The sequence below is a fragment of the Biomphalaria glabrata genome, chromosome 7 (genome assembly GCF_947242115.1).
Source record: "Biomphalaria glabrata chromosome 7, xgBioGlab47.1, whole genome shotgun sequence".
NCBI lineage: Eukaryota > Metazoa > Mollusca > Gastropoda > Planorbidae > Biomphalaria > Biomphalaria glabrata.
The window spans coordinates 46958225-46975143 of record NC_074717.1 but is presented as its reverse complement, the minus strand read 5'-3'; the positions used below and the strand labels follow the sequence as shown (position 1 = coordinate 46975143).

At 37.8% G+C, this 16919-nt stretch overlaps 1 protein-coding gene across 1 annotated transcript in view; it reads right to left on the bottom strand.

Annotated features, from left to right (window-relative positions):
• Nucleotides 1–16919, bottom strand: part of LOC106075894 (uncharacterized) — a 21037-nt gene extending 4118 nt beyond the window's left edge. The window contains exons 1-6 of the mRNA XM_056036539.1: nucleotides 16849–16919; nucleotides 13708–13783; nucleotides 10914–10989; nucleotides 9431–9527; nucleotides 7076–7216; nucleotides 6358–6556 (exon numbers count right to left, since the gene is read on the bottom strand). Of these exons, the coding sequence (XP_055892514.1) occupies nucleotides 6358–6556; nucleotides 7076–7216; nucleotides 9431–9527; nucleotides 10914–10984 (508 nt within the window). The 5' untranslated portion in view covers nucleotides 10985–10989; nucleotides 13708–13783; nucleotides 16849–16919. The remainder of the gene's footprint in view (nucleotides 1–6357; nucleotides 6557–7075; nucleotides 7217–9430; nucleotides 9528–10913; nucleotides 10990–13707; nucleotides 13784–16848) is intronic.

Below are 16919 nucleotides of genomic sequence, written 5' to 3'. Positions count from 1 at the left end.
TCAAGTAAATGTTTAATTTATCTAATTTGTTATGTAAAGAAGTAGGCCTACTTATATATTAATTCTTTTTTTTTTCATTAAAAAAAGTTCATTGTTGGAGAACTATTTATAGTTGGCAAGAAAAAAAACTTTGTGGCTCTTTAAAAACTTAAAAATATTGTAAAGTGTAATTTTTGGCTCTTTCGACTCAAAAGGTTGCCGACCCCTGTGCTATACAGCTAAGTTATTTATAAAAAGGTTCATTCAAAGCTCAAATAGTAAAAATAGTAAAAATTTATTAACTGTGTCGGCACTTGCCCTTCCTTTGGAAACATCAGCTGCGAGGAGGAAAGGGGGGGGGGGACTGCTGTTGGGTGTTGTAGCTAGGTCGTTGGTTTATAGCTCCGAAACAGCTTGTACAACTAAACTAGGCGCATTTAATTCTGAACCAGTTAATGTATAACTTGAAATAAATTTGAACAGACTACTTGATGAAATAAAATTGAATGCCACTTTTATTGACAACACAGATTCAACTTGAAAGTAGAATGATGCAGAAACAAGTGACATGATGTTTGAACAGAAATAACTCACTACAAAAAAATGCGTCCTGTCTGTCTCACGTCTCTCGGTTAGTTCCCCTGAATTACACCAGACAACCTCGTGGTTTCATCAGAAACTCCTCAACCAATTAAAACCTTACTTTTTTTCACGAACGCACCCCATAACAGTGGGCGACATCGTTTCGCCCATAGCTAATACCCAGGCATTTATCTCATTTCTATGAAAAGATCCAGAGTCGTGTCACGACTGAAGGAGGCCATAACTACAACTGAATATCTTATCTTATCTTATATAATACAGACGTTACTTCAAAAAAGAAGATGATGACGTCCTACGCGTCATGCATTTAGTCATGCATATTAACCAATGACTTAAATTCTGCCAAGTCACTGGTTTTCCTGGCTAGCTCAGGCAACCCATTCCATGCTCTAATAGCACTAGGGAAGAAGGAGTATTTGTACAAATTTGTCCTAGCATATGGGGCGAGGAATGTGTCTTTATCTTTGTGTCTTTCTGAGTATTTTATTAAATTTTGTTTTTGTATTTGAAGATTATGGTTCAGTGTTTTATGTATAATTGCTACTTTACTTTTGAGTCTTCTGTCCTGAAGGCTTTCTAAATTTAGTGATTTTACTAAAGGTGTTACTCTAGTCAAATGTGAATGTTCGTTTGTTATGAATCTCACTGCTCTATTTTGTGTCTGTTCTAGTTTCTTAATGTTTTCTTGAGTTGAGGGGTCCCAAACAGAGGATGCATATTCTATTATTGGCCTAACCAAGGTTAAATAACATTTTAGTTTTATGTTCTTATTTGATTTATAGAAATTTCTTTTAATAAATCCTAATGCTTTGTTTGATTTTTTTGTAGTTTCATCAATATGTGGATTCCATGATAGTTTTTCATTTATTATAACCAGTCCATATCTTTTGATTTGAACACGCTAACTCACTTATGAATAATAGAAAAATCTAAACTTTTAAAATAATATACTCCAAAAACATATGTTCTCTCTTTTTTTTTAATGGATGTTCAAAAGCAACATGTAATTTAGAGCTCCTAAGATCTGATGTTTTTTTCTCGGGGATAAAACTGTGGTAAGAATGCAGTGGCGTAGCTAGGGTATTTGATGCCCTGTGCAACAGTTCCTCATAATGCCTTCCAAAAAAAAAGTTTTAAAACAGCAAAAAGTTTCTAATTTCGAAATGAAGTGTATTTATTATTTTAGCATTGCTTTTTCGCAAAGAATCGAATTACAAAAAAGATGAATCTCACATGCTTTCTCGCCGGCAAACTATCGATGATTTCATCAGATAAGTTTTTCCACTAAGTCTTGTTTAATAGACGAAATTGCCAAAGAAGTGAGTCGTAAATTCGCCATCATTGATTGTAAGTATTTCTTCAAAGTAAGTTTGGAAAACTTGCTTGCTTGCTGCACTTACCACAATAATAATAAAAAAAATATGCGGATCAAAATGGCAATATTCGGGGACTGACTTCTTTGTTTTATTTTATAAAACTCAATAGATTCTTGCTTTGGAAGTTCGGAAACTTCTGGGGAAAGTGTGACAATTACCTGAAGCCCCCAGACAAAATTCGTTTTTATCTGTGTCGCTGGAAGAACCATCGAGATTAATTTCCATCTTAGGATTCAATAAAGGCGACTAAAATTCCTATTTATCATGGCGTTGTTCTTATGGGGTTATTATTTCATGAACAATACCGTACAAAATATTTCCATCAGTAGCTCTTTTTTGTGTGGTGATAAAAAATCTATCTTCATCTTTTTTTCACCTGGCTATTTTTTGTTGTGGCCAATACGCTGTTGAGGCTCTGCATGACAATGTACCATGAAATTTTGATCCAGATTTTAGATGTTAAGTGAACTGTGAAAAATCATCGCGAAATATTTGCTGTTTAAACTTTCTGTAAGATTTTTTTTTCTTGAGTTTTTATATTACAATAAATTAGTTTTTATTTTGATGCATGACAATGTACCATAAAATTTTGATCCAGATTTTAGATGTTAAGTGAACTGTGAAAAATCATCGAGAAATATTTGCTGTTTAAACTTTCTGTAAGATTTTTTTTTTCGTGAGTTTTTATATTACAATAAATTCGTTTGTATTTTATTGGGAATGTACGTATTCGGTCTCTGCGGGAATGGATCGTACTTAGATAGTAATTTCACTCAGGATTTTTCCTTTGATTTTGTACTGTCAATTCTTTTTCAACTCGTTCGTGATGCCCACGGAGTGCCAGATTCTGCTTGAAGAAAAAACGCATGATGTCCAAGATTTTATACAGATAATCTTTCATCATTTTTTCCTCTTGCTTATTTAAATCTTAAGCCTTGCTGTCATTATTGTAACGAATCTCACTATTCAGGCTCTCTGCAAACTGCACCACACACCACCAACTTAAAGAACCTGACGACTCAGGGCTCCAAATTAACATAACAGTTTAATGTCCAATAACTTACAGCCAATACTGTACAATTGGCAACACGTAACATAGGCTGTACAAATATCTCTCCGTATCGACCGTATCGCCGTATCAACTCTTGCACTGGCTTCTCCGTCTCGTTTCGGGCTTACACTGGGTTCAACAGTTCAGGACTGACTTCACACACTGAGCTCGTTGTGTCGGACTCGATCGCAGACCAAGATCAAGACGCCGTTCGTCTTGACTGTACAAGACAGTACTCCGCACTGAACCGTCGTAATGCTCCGTACAGACCACACTGAACTGTGCAGTAGTCGACCTGACTGTAGTGAACCGGGCTGTAGTGAACCGTCTTGACTGTGACACCTCCGCTCTTTATATGGGACCCCTAATGACCTCCTAGAACCGTCCAGAACGTCGCTCGACCATTCTGGGTGGTCAGATGACTACATCCCTCGTGACGCTCATGAGTTTTACACAGATCTTTCCCGAACTGTCTTGGCTGACCGTCGTAGCTCGTCACGGTTGACCGCTCGTCTACCACTGGCCTGGGGCGATTTGCGTCTCGCTGTCTACACACACCACTACCCCCATCTGTGCCACCACCAGGTTTATTACATTATTGTCACCTCGTCACAGACAAACTTCAAGTTCCCTCCACGCAAGTGATGTGTGGCTGAGAGGCTAAAACCGCTTGACTACGGCTTGGCCACCTTACAAGGGGGCTTGAGTTTGAATCCCGACTCTAGCAGGGTTATGTTTTCTGAGCGTTTGAAAACCTTCACCAAGATACCCCCTCCACCACTGGTCCACAAAAGAGATTGGACCATTACTAATTGGTAATGTAATTTAAAAAAAAAACACAATATAAACGTGACCATGGCAATGAACAATGAAGTAACATCCTGTAAGGTAAGGCGTCAAAAAAAAAGTGTTAAAGTGCGTTGCCTGCAGAGATTTAAACAAATCTGGTAACATTTGATTCAAGCCGGTCTAGAGCTTACATTTAATTTAAGAAAGAATGTAGGAACTAACGAATTGCCAAAACAAATACATATTTGTTTTTATTTATGTGATTACAATGTGTAGTTTTACTGAGAAAGTGTGTCCTCAGTTTGATGCCCCCCTCCCCACCACTTGATGCCCCGTGCGGCCCTCTCCACCCGCATATTGCTATCTACGCCACTGTAAGAATGTCTTACAGCCTAGGCACAGCCAACGTGATATGGAGGTCACGGTGGTATGCGCTTGAATTGTTCTGAGGCTGGTCCAGCTGTAATTACCGGCCTTGAATTTAAAAATCTTAATTTCTACAGGAGAAGAATGGGCGCTCTTTTAGTTTTGGGAGAGAGAAAGACTTTTTTTTTCCACAAAATACAATACGAAGAAAATTTTGTGCTCGGAGGTCCAAACTTCATTGTTATGTTTTCATAATTGATGAACTAGTGTAAAAAGTTTCTATGAGAAATTGTGAGCTAGCAGTTGTACAGACCGTTGTTTATTGACATGCTTCATTATGATCTAGCAGTTGTACAGACCGTTGTTTATTGACATGCTTTATTATGATCTAGCAGTTGTACAGACCGTTGTGTATTGACATGCTTCATTATGATCTAGCAGTTGTACAGACCGTTGTGTATTGACATGCTTCATTATGATGTAGCAGTTGTACAGACGGTTGCGTATTGATATGCTTCATTATGATCTAGCAGTTGTACAGACCGTTGCGTATTGACATGCTTCATTATGATCTAGCAGTTGTACAGACCGTTGTGTATTGACATGCTTCATTATGATGTAGCAGTTGTACAGACGGTTGCGTATTGATATGCTTCATTATGATCTAGCAGTTGTACAGACCGTTGCGTATTGACATGCTTCATTATGATCTAGCAGTTGTACAGACCGTTGCGTATTGACATGCTTCATTATGATGTAGCAGTTGTACAGACGGTTGCGTATTGATATGCTTCATTATGATCTAGCAGTTGTACAGACGGTTGCGTATTGATATGCTTCATTATGATCTAGCAGTTGTACAGACCGTTGCGTATTGACATGCTTCATTATGATCTAGCAGTTGTACAGACCGTTGTGTATTGACATAATTCATAATGATCTAGCAGTTGTACAGACCGTTGCGTATTGACATGCTTCATTATGATCTAGCAGTTGTACAGACCGTTGCGCATTGACATGCTTCATTATGATCTAGCAGTTGTACAGACGGTTGCGTATTGATATGCTTCATTATGATCTAGCAGTTGTACAGACCGTAGTGTATTGACATGCTTCATTATGATCTAGCAGTTGTACAGACCGTAGTGTATTGACATGCTTCATTATGATCTAGCACTTGTACAGACCGTAGTGTATTGACATGCTTCATTATGATCTTTCAGTTGTACAGACCGTTGCGTATTGACATGCTTCATTATGATCTAGCAGTTGTACAGACCGTTGCGTATTGATATGCTTCATTATGATCTAACAGTTGTACAGACGGTTGCGTATTGATATGCTTCATTATGATCTAGCAGTTGTACAGACCGTTGCGTATTGACATGCTTCATTTTGATCTAGCAGTTGTACAAACCGTTGTGTATTGACATAATTCATTATGATATAGCAGTTGTACAGACCGTTGTGTATTGACATGCTTCATTATGATCTAGCAGTTGTACAGACCGTTGTGTATTGACATGCTTCATTATGATCTAGCAGTTATACAGACCGTTGTTTATTGACATGCTTCATTATGATCTAGCAGTTATACTGACCGTAGTGTATTGACATGCTTCATTATACACATTTCCGTTTAAGTGTGTGAGTTTGGTAATCCTAAATTTGTGTAGCTAGTGAGCTTATTTACTCGAGAGCCGGCCTTAGGCAGCAGCCTAGGGCTTCCGATTGGTGAGGGCCAAGACATTTTTTTTATCGAAAGAATAGCGAAACCTGTGCCCAATGTTATTATTAGAGTAGGCCTACTTTGGCCTTACTAGATTATAATTTAATTGCATAATAATGTTTTTTTCCCCAGATTACTTATTATTTTTCTGTTTTATTTGGGGCCACCAAATTCACTTTTCCAATTATCTAAAGCCGGACCTGATGAAAATTCAAGTTCCAATTCATAGTCATTAAAATCTATATATAGGTTATAGGTCTATGGTCCAAACGCTTAGTTTTTAAAATGTTTGACTTGTTTCGTATGATTGGAAGATTATTTCATCCTAGTTTTAACATGTCGCATGACTAGGAGAATCGCAGCGGGAAGGGTATATGTATATTATAAAACCTCTCGAGACCAACCGAACATCCAGTGCGCATATCACACGACATGGCAGCCATCCATAACCGCTTGAAACTTACCCATCTGTGGTAAGTATCTTATCTCCATAGAGAAGAGCTGCACGCCGTCACTGGGAGGTAAGAAGTCGTGCTGCCGGAGTTCAGGCTCGCTCACATACCAAAGGTTGGCCAGACGTTCGTTGGGGAAGGCAAACACGGCAAAGCACCAGTCATCCCTCTGAAGCCACTCGCTGTGTGGTGGAGACTCCACCACAGTTACCTGGCACAGCAAGATTTGTGTGTAAGACTAGGCTAGTAGAATGTTTATAGTTACACATTTGACATTGTAGGCCTATGTGCCATGCATATTACATCTATAGGCTATATATAAAATGATGTAGCCTTTTTGAATTATAAATTCTGATAAGGAAAATCTCTTCAAGTCGGGAAATACTGTGTGCTGTGAACACGTTATTTTAATCCGTTTTACATTATTGGTTACGTTCACACCATTTTAAACTATCTTTACCTTATTGGCTATACCCACAATATTTTAAATTGGCTTTATCTTATTGGCTATGCCCACAATATTTTAAATTGGCTTTATCTTATTGGTTAGGCCTATATTTTGAACTAGCTTTACCATAGTATCTATGCCCACAAGATTTTAAAGTAGCCTTACCTTATTGGTTATGTTCACTGCATTTTAAACTCGCTTTACCTTATTAGTTATGATCACAACATTTAAACTAGCTTTACCGTATTGTATATGTTCACCAGATTTTTAAATTAGCTTTACCTTATTGGCTATGCCAACAATGTGCCCAGGTCCGTACTGCTTGATGCGGCCTGACATGCGAATGAGTGCATTCCTGATACGTCTGTCCATCTCAGCCTTGTATCTCATGAAGACAATGACCTGTCCATGGGCGGCTGGATACTGAAACAGACGTCCCTCTTAAATTGTAGACAACACATTGATAAACTCTTCTTAAGATCTTAAGTAATTGCACTTCCCAAATTTAATAATGAAATGTTTTGTTTTTTTGGGGGGAAGGGGGAGGTAATCCAATCCAAACGTTAGTGAAAAAGATTTTGCCAGCATTGTTCAGTCCCATGTATAAAGAATTGGGTTCCAGTTCTCTCACACACACACACCGCAAAAAAAAAGTTATGATTGCTTGACGCCTAATCATTAGATTGTCGTAACTAACAACTTGAAAATTAAGAGAGAGATGGAGAAGGGGGTGTGGGTGGAGAAATATGCCAGGTAAGCTAGAACACATATCATGTGACGAGCTCATCGATCAAACGCATTTTCTTTCTCTTCCACTATTCCCGTTCCAAACTTTCAGTCTACACTTGAGCAGACGTGAAACCAGTCTACTTGGCGGCTTGGTTAGCAGTACAGGAAGTTTAGTATTCTTGTGGCTTAAGTTGAAATTTCGAAAAGAAAAAAATATATATGGTTCTAAGGAAACCAAGACCATGCATAAGGTAATTTAGGTTTGGTTATTGGCTCATTTCATTTATAAAACATTCCCCCTCGTGGAGTTGTTTCTCGTGGTTACTCGACAACATTAGGTGTTCTACTTGGGTTCACATTACTGGCCAAGTTAATTTAAACGCATAACGCTAAAAATATTCCAATACAATACACATAAGCTACCGAAAGAGAAATACTCCTAGCTATAGGTTTCTTGTTTGCATGAGGAAAACTGTTTAATTGCTGTGTTTTACAGGTTCGGATACTCTTTCAGAAGGAAAGATTATTACATCCTAGTTCAAACTTCAGGACGGCGAGTTATCTCCCGCAGGACAGCGAAGGAACTTCTGCAGCACAGTTGGAGATAGCAGTATGCAAGGTTAGAACCCGGGCCCATCTCGACCCGGGCCCATCTAGACAACTGCACATAGTGCTTACCTCACGACCAGGCAACCAAACTATTTGTAATTATAATAATTAAACTAATATATCTCTCACGAATTGGTGGCAACAGTATAAACACTTAAAAGTGTATGTAAGGGGTGGAAGTGTTGAGAAGAAAAGGCTTCTCATTATCCTGATCTGAACTAGCTGAATATTGGACAGAGTTGACTCCACCCAATTTCATCGCTCTAAATTTATCAAAACAATTCTACAACTTTGTTGTACTGCTCATATTATGGTAAAGACAACTATAATTGAATGATGCGATAGAAATCAATTATGATCTTGTCAATATACTGAATCTAGTGACAATATATTCCACTTGAAGTGACTTGATAGATATATGGATAGTTTAAGAACCTAGCAATTACGGTCAACCCATTCTACTTTCATTCAAGACATTGGCCCCAAAACACCCCTATAGAAAGATAACTATATGGAGAGCTCCCTGATTTGGAAACCACTGCACGGTTCATCTCATATATTGGTCTAGTCATCTGAACGCTCCAACATAATCAGAACGAGGAAGAAGAAGAAGAAAAGTCAACCCGTTCAACTTTCATTCAAGACTTTGGCCCCCAAAACACAACCTATAGAAAGATAACTATATGAAGAGATCCCTAATTTGGAAACCACTGCACGGTTCATCTCATATATTGGTCTAGTCATATGAACAGATCAACATAACAATCAGAACGAGGAAGAAGAAAGAAAAGTCAACCCATTCTACTTTCATTCAAGACATTGGCCCCAAAACACACATATAGAAAGATAACTATATGGAGAGCTCCTTGATTTGGAAACCACTGCACGGTTCATCTCATATATTGGTCTAGTCATATGAACAGATCAACATAACAATCAGAACGAGGAAGAAGAAAGAAAAGTCAACCCATTCTACTTTCATTCAAGACATTGGCCCCAAAACACACCTATAGAAAGATAACTATAAGGAGAGCTCCCTGATTTGGAAACCACTGCACGGTTCATCTCATATATTGGTCTAGTCATCTGAATAGTCCAACATAACAATCAGAACGAGGCAGAAGAAAGAAAAGTTAACCCATTCTACTTTTCACCCTCAGTTTCCGTTTTCTTGAAGATTAAAGTTTTAATCTTTTGAGTCTTTAAAAAGTTTTGATTTTTTAATTACTAGATCTAGGAGCAGCAGATACTGTGTTAATTTGGTTATGTCTAAATTATACAATAATGTCTCCTCCTTACTTCCTGTGCCGACACAGCATTCAATGCATCCTTGCCCAGCTCATTGGGGTTCCTGTTGTGATTCTTGCAGCACTCTCGGTTCATTTTGTCATTACAACTACAACAGAGAAAAGTATATTTCTGATTTATAAATCTAGCTATATTTATTATATTTTTTGATAAAAATATTATTAATAAAACAGTGAAATAAAAAAGGAACGAATGATATAGTTATAGTAGGCCTATATGATTATAGTCTTACGTATGGCCTAATAGCTAATAGCATGCATCATGATTATCTGTATATGGATTATGGAGTAACCAATTATTATGAGAATGTTACAGTCGACTCCTGCTGCACTTTCTAGTCTAGAAAAGAGAGCGTAGGCTTGGATTTTATATGTAAATTTTAAAAACCTAACAAGAGTAACACGATTAGTAGGCTATAATCATTACACATTTAATACTACTGGACAGAGATCACATAAGTAAAGTAGCAACGCTAAGCCTGCATAAAACAGTGAGCTATAATAAAACACTCAGAAAGATAAAGGCAGTAGGCCAACATTTCTTATTCCATAATCTAGGACAAATTATCATAATTACTTTTAATAAGTTTAGCTGACCTACTATAGAGATCTAGGAAGTTCTAGATTTGATAGCCTACCAAGATTGAAAGATAAGAAGGAAAGATAGAGGCATACTAGATCTAGATCTTAAGATGTAAAGTGATAAGATTTTTTTGGGGCTAGATCTATTTAGATCTGGAATCTATAATCTAGTTAACATGGGCATGCCGCCTAATCATCTAATGATAATCATAATGCGCTGTCGAGTAGACGTCTATAAGCCTATATTATACATTTACATCTAGATCTCCTAGATTATTTGACTATGATTCTAGATCTAGAAGTATACATACCGCAGTAAATGAGACACAAAATTAATTTCTCAATATCTCCACATTCAAACAATTTTATTGTTAGATCTAGGTTCAAAAGCTCGACAAAATATCCATGTCTCGTTTCCTAGGTTACTAAGGAGTAAGCGTCACAACATAGAAATCGTGCTGGGGTTAAACCAAATGATGTATTTTGATATGTGGTGCGCATTACGTAATCTAAATCGTGTTTAGGCTGTATATGGCCTCATTCAGTCGCGAAACGACTATGAGGCACCTTATAAAATACTCAGAAAGACACAAAGATAAAGGCACATTCCTTGTTCCATATGCTGGGACAAATTTGTTTAAATGCATGGAATGGGTTGCCTGAACCAGCCAGGAAAACCAATGACTTTGCAGAATTAAAGTCATTGGTTAATATGCATAGGACGTAGAAACATGCGTAGGACGTAATCATCTTCTTTTTTTGAAGTAACGTCTGTATTATATAAGATAAGATCGGAACTATGTTGCCCACTCAAATCAGCATCCCCCCTGTCCACGCAGCTGATCTATCCAAAGGATACGGCAAGTACCAATACAGCTTGTGTAATATCCTACCATTGTGTGGCCTGACACTGCTCTGGTGACTTGGCAACACAGCACTGACCTTTGGTCACTCTGGTAGACATGTTACCTGTTGAAGGAATAAAACACGTATTTAAAAAACATGAACAATAACCCACCTTTCAGACCAGTTCTTATCTTCTTATCTTATATATTACAGACGTTACTTCAAAAAAAAAAAGATAATTACGTCCTACGCATTTTATATATAAATCTAGTCATGCATGTTAATCAATGGCTTAAAATATGCAAAGTCGAGGTTTTCCTTGCCGGCAACCCCATTCCATTCTCTAATAGGAACACTTGTATGAATTTGTTCTGGCGTATGAAATAAGTAATATGCCTCTATCTATGTGTCTTTCTGGGCATTTCAATTGGTTTTGTTTTTCTTATTGTAAATGATGGTTTATACATGGTGTTATATGTATTATATTCTTATAGTCGAATTTAATGTGTTTATTGTTCATTGACAATTTTACCAACGTTGCCTATAAATGTTTGTTTATAAAACTGTTTTACATGTTTCGGATGTTCCTTCAGATAATTACATCTAGCCCAAAGCTCCCGCAGGTCGAAGTGCAGGTTCGATCCCGGGACCTTCGTGACCATCGAACGTCAGTCCTGAGCACGTAACACACAACCAGGCATCCATCCTGGCCAAATGGACTTTTATTTTGATTTTGTCAACACCATAAAATAGGCCTACTATAATTCAGCTACTACGTGAAAATACTTTAAATTGTATCCACTCTATTTACCCGTCTTTCCTGGTGTTATAATTTCACCACAGTATGTTAGATCAAGGTTAGATTTATATAATATTTTATAATAATATAATAATCTTCATTATCCGTGAGGAAATTTGTTTAACAATTATGCATTACAAAGAACAATACATGATTAGAGCAAACATTTGTAGAAAAGCACACAAGATATACGTTTATACCAGTGACTTGGCAGAATTTAGGTCGTTGGTTAATATGCATGACTAAATGAATGACGCGTAGGACGTAATCATCTTCTTTTTTGTATTATATAAGAGGCCAACAATTCTCAAAGATAGATTTAAACATTTGGTAATTCTTGCTATTGAGCGTGATCTATGTAGGAAACAGAATTATTATGATATACTGTATGACTTTCCTGCACGCAAGGATCGTAAAGTAATTCTGTACGTAGTAAAGAATGAATAAAATGCATAGACGAATTCATTTTCTAATACAAACTCTTAAATTTCACTTATTATCCGCTTCCCTACCCAAATTTTGCCCCGCGAAATCCGTTTCGCATAGGGTCCCACAATGGTTAAGTCCGGCGCTGATATTTAGTGTTTGTAAAATGTTTTACATGTTTTGGATGTTCCTTCAGAGTTGAAGATAGTTTTCTTCCTAGTCCAAACCTCCCGCGGGACGAAGGGGGATGGGAGGGGCAGGGTTTGACAGTCCAGCGCGCAGCCATCCGTAGAGAGCTGTGAAAGCGTGTTCTCCCCCCCCCCCTCTTGTTTTTTTCGTGTAATGACTATCCGCAGAAATAAGAGAGTGATCTTTCCTTTACTTCTTACTACTCGACAATACTCTTGAGGGGAGAAGAGAATTATATATATAGATAGATAATAATAAAAGGCTTGTCTTCGAGTCCGAAGACTACTGAGAAATGCAGTATTTCCCGTGAATACGCAGTCCCAGCTGTGACCTACATATTTTGCCACATCCACATTCTTTTCGCTTTCTGCGTCTGTCCTCGCAGCGGATTTTCTTTTGGTCTCAAATGTGTATCCCGAGGCCTTTTTGAGTGACCTTCAGCTGTCTCTTTCTGAGGCCGCATGCAACCAGGTGGGGGACGAACGTATGCCAAAAGCTGTCATTTTTGGTGTGCTAAAAGGTGGTCGACGTAATGTTATTAATAATAATGTTATTAATTCGCCATTTCGATACCCACTTTTTGTAAAGCCACCCTAACAGTGCAGTTGTCTAGTAGACTCCTAGCAATAGATATAGCCACTCTAAGAAACACCAAATCTAAAGCCCTATATGATTGAGAAGGTTGCTGCTAAAAAGCCTGTAAGTTTAAAATTAAGATTAGTTTGGCCTATGATTATTTGGTAGGGATATATTTAAAATGGCCTCAATAACCATTTTGACACACGAACATTATTTAGCGTATTTAAATATTTTATAGTCCAACGCGAAGACTTAGGCCTAATATGTAGGTTCAAGTAAAGGTCCCCTTTCAGGGTTAGGTCCCCTTTCAAACCTTGCGATGTATAGGGAAGATGATTTAAATGTTAACGAGCAGGGTGTCATGTGACCAGCACAACGACCAACCGCCTTTACTTTCCCCAACTAAAGTCGGATACCCATTAGAGTTGGGTGGAATCCTGGGCGCCCCAAAAAATCCCCAAATTCAAAATCCCAGTCTTCACCTGAGACTCGAACTCAGGACATCAGGTTCAGAAGCCAAGCGTTTAACCCCTCATCACCGCGCCCCCGATGAATATACATGGCTAACCATTTTACTCTTATACAATATACCTATTCACATACATGTTCTAAGTATCCACGGTATGTAAATCGCTTTTAAACCTCCCACGCATGGATAGTGCTACGCCTTTTCATATCGTCTTGAAAAGTTATTTATTCTGTTAGGTGACAAGTCATAATTTTAAATTGTCCAACAGTTGTAGCAACAACTAGCACACACACATACGTGATTCAACAGCGAACACCAAAGTATTGATTTAACTCGAAAAAAAAAAATCAAATTTGACTTTATAATCTTGTAGGCCTACCATTGGCGGGTGGTGTACGGGTTAGGTCGACGGGGTGAGGTTTTGGTGGTCCATTCTGTGTTGTCAACGGTAGAAACTGAAATTAAATCATAAAGATATTTTCGTTGTCCTTTACTGTTTTATTATGTCGTGAATAAATTATCGTTTAACAAAAGATCATCATCATCATCATCTGTTCCTTGTCTTTCGTCTTAGGGTTGCTGTGACAGTTCATAAAGATTAAGGCCACATTCCTCGTTCCATAAGCTAGAACAACTTTGTACAGTTCGCATAGAGAAATCCCTCCATTTTTCCTGGTCAGCAGCTGTTCTTAGTAGGATATCAAGAGAGAGAGAGAGAGGCCGGTCCATTCTTTCACAAAGTCCAGCCAGCTTTTCTGCGGACGGCCCTTTCTTCGTGCTCCCTCCACTGTACCTTGAAGCAGGGCCGGTCTTAGGCCACTGCAACCTATGCGGTCGCAGTGGGCCCCGCGCTATCATAGCCCCCGCGCTAATTTTATGTGTAATTATTAATTGCAAAATATATACGAAAAATTCCTGGAAATAACCTGCACTTATTAAAATTTCCTGAAAACTCATAAAAATCTCATGAAAAATAGACAAAATTACCATCTGTGTGTGTCATTCATTATGGGGAACGCCATTCCTACGCGCGATAAAAAAAAGACATTGTCAGCTTTCATGTAATAAAATGTAATAATCAGACGAATTTTGCCCTTAACCGGAAGTTCCAATACGTATTTACTTTTATTGTCACTGTCATATAAATATGCCATAGGTTGCAAAATTGGTAAAGTAAAATTAACTTGATCGCAATTTAGTACTTAGAAAAGAATGAATAAAATGCAAAGCCGAATATATTTTCCAATACAAAATCTTAATTTTTCACTTATTATCCTTATTCCCACCCAGACTAGGCCCCGCGCAATTAGTTTCGCATAGGGCCCCGCAATAGCTAGGGACCGGTCCTGCCTTGAAGGATGTCTTTTGACAGTGAGTCATGCCCTGCTATATGACCAAATCAGCTCAGCTTTCGTCTTTTCAGAGTATTGAGGAGTTCCTACTTTTTGCCAGTCAGAGTGTTGACTTGTAACAGTACAAAATCATTTGTCTTATTTTCCTGGGTATCTGATACCCAACATTTACTCTCCAAAGATACTTTGAACTAATATAGCATTCTATAGTTTGCGAAGCAATGAAAAGACTAGCAAGAGGCCGCTGAGAGTGGCGTGTTTTACTGATATGTTCCATGAGGAACACAAAGGAGTGGCGTGTTTTACTGATATGTTCCATGAGGAACACAAAGGACTGATGGTGTAACTTAATGATAATATAGTTGTGAAGAAACAAGTCCCTTTACGTTTAAAGTGTCTTTTAATTGTGAAGCATTTTAACATAACATTTCAACATAACATATATACACGGCAGACATTATATACAGATCTCATACTTCACTAGCTGACCTCCACTCTTCTTGTTTACACACTCGTCCCCTAACTCTCGATACCCAACACTTGACCGTGTGTCACGGTTGACCACACAGTAACCGTGTCACAACAATAGTATTAAGCAAACTTGTCTATACTATGTTCAATAAAAGTTGTCTTTTTAGGCCGATGTTAAAAGTGACACATTATGTTTAAGTCTGATCATGGGTCTGATATGTTGGTTTAGTGGTACAGCCGTAGCTTCTGTTATTTAAAATAGGAATAAACACAATGCGAATTGACGCATCGCAAGAGTTACCATGTGTTATTTCAAATTGAAACATTGCATGGGATATATTCTGAAATGAGTGTTGAGCCATACCTTGTAGTTGACATCATAGATCTAATGACAGACCTAGTTAGGCTATATGTGCATCACGTATTTCTAAACTTCCAAATGCATGCTCAGTCCAACCTTTTGTTGACATGTGGAATATAGGATCTAAGGTCGCTTTTCAAATTCAGCGATAATTAGCCTACATTTTTAATTTAAAAGATCATTTTCTTATCTTATCTTATATAATACAGACGTTACTTCAAAAAAGAAGATGATTACGTCCTACGCGTCATGCATTTAGTCATGCATATTAACCAATGACTTAAATCACTGGTTTTCCTGGCTAGCTCAGGCAACCCATTCCATGCTCTAATAGCACTAGGGAAGAAGGAGTATTTGTACAATTCGATTCCGAGTCACACATTTCGCTGGCCAAAGTTATCCCAGACACTCTCATAAGCCCCTCTTCGTAGCCTGACCTATACAAAAACGTTTCTTATTGTTTTCATTGCTTTAACGTATGGCATATGCCCCTTTAACAAATTTAGAAAGGGAGGGTACATACAACTTCACTGATTCAAATTTGTCTCCGCTTTGCTGTGTATTCATTTGATTTTTATTTGCTTTTCAAATGGAATATCCCCGAAGACAACGACTTTGTAAGCATTAGGTGTGGTAAATATGTAGGTCGCAACAGGGTTTGTGTGGTCATGTGAACTTCTGCTTTCATTCTTATAATAATCTTCAGAATCGAAGACTAAGCCTATTATTGGAACGTAGAGGTAAAAAGTAGGCAGTGGAGTGGACACATAAATAGTCCCACGTAGGTCTACGCCTACATTTAACAATGCGGTTACAGTTAGGCCCCTCATAGAACACTCGCCCTGGGCCGCTTCTGGTAGTTATGTATGAACGCCTCAATTAAAATGATCGATCTAAAAAAATATAAACATCACGCAAGCGACAACATACAGCTTGAAAAACCAAGATCATTGGCCAATTACCCTTTGTTCTCGCGAAGCACACGCCAATTCCAACCAATCAATTAACCAATCATGCATTCTTATAAGCAGTTGCTATACTCTATACATTACAGTGTTGATCCAATAGACTCTATAGTTTAATTATGAGAGAATACAGGCCTACGTTGCCTGCTTTTACTAGACTATTAAAAGTGAAACTCTTAAGTAAACACTGCACTTCTAATATTACATGTCTAGAGATTCAGTTCCAGTAGGTTAAATATAATATGGGCCAACTTAACAATTTGTTTGCTGCGTCAGTCTATATATTATGATAAGCAAGTAATATGACATTATAATTTGTTTACTATTCAAATTAAAGCATATAGATCTAATGTGTTTAAAAATCCACCTACCAGTTTAGCTTTAGTGAAAGGTGAAGAATTGTACAAATATTGAGATATATTCAGGATTTCTTGTCTTAGCA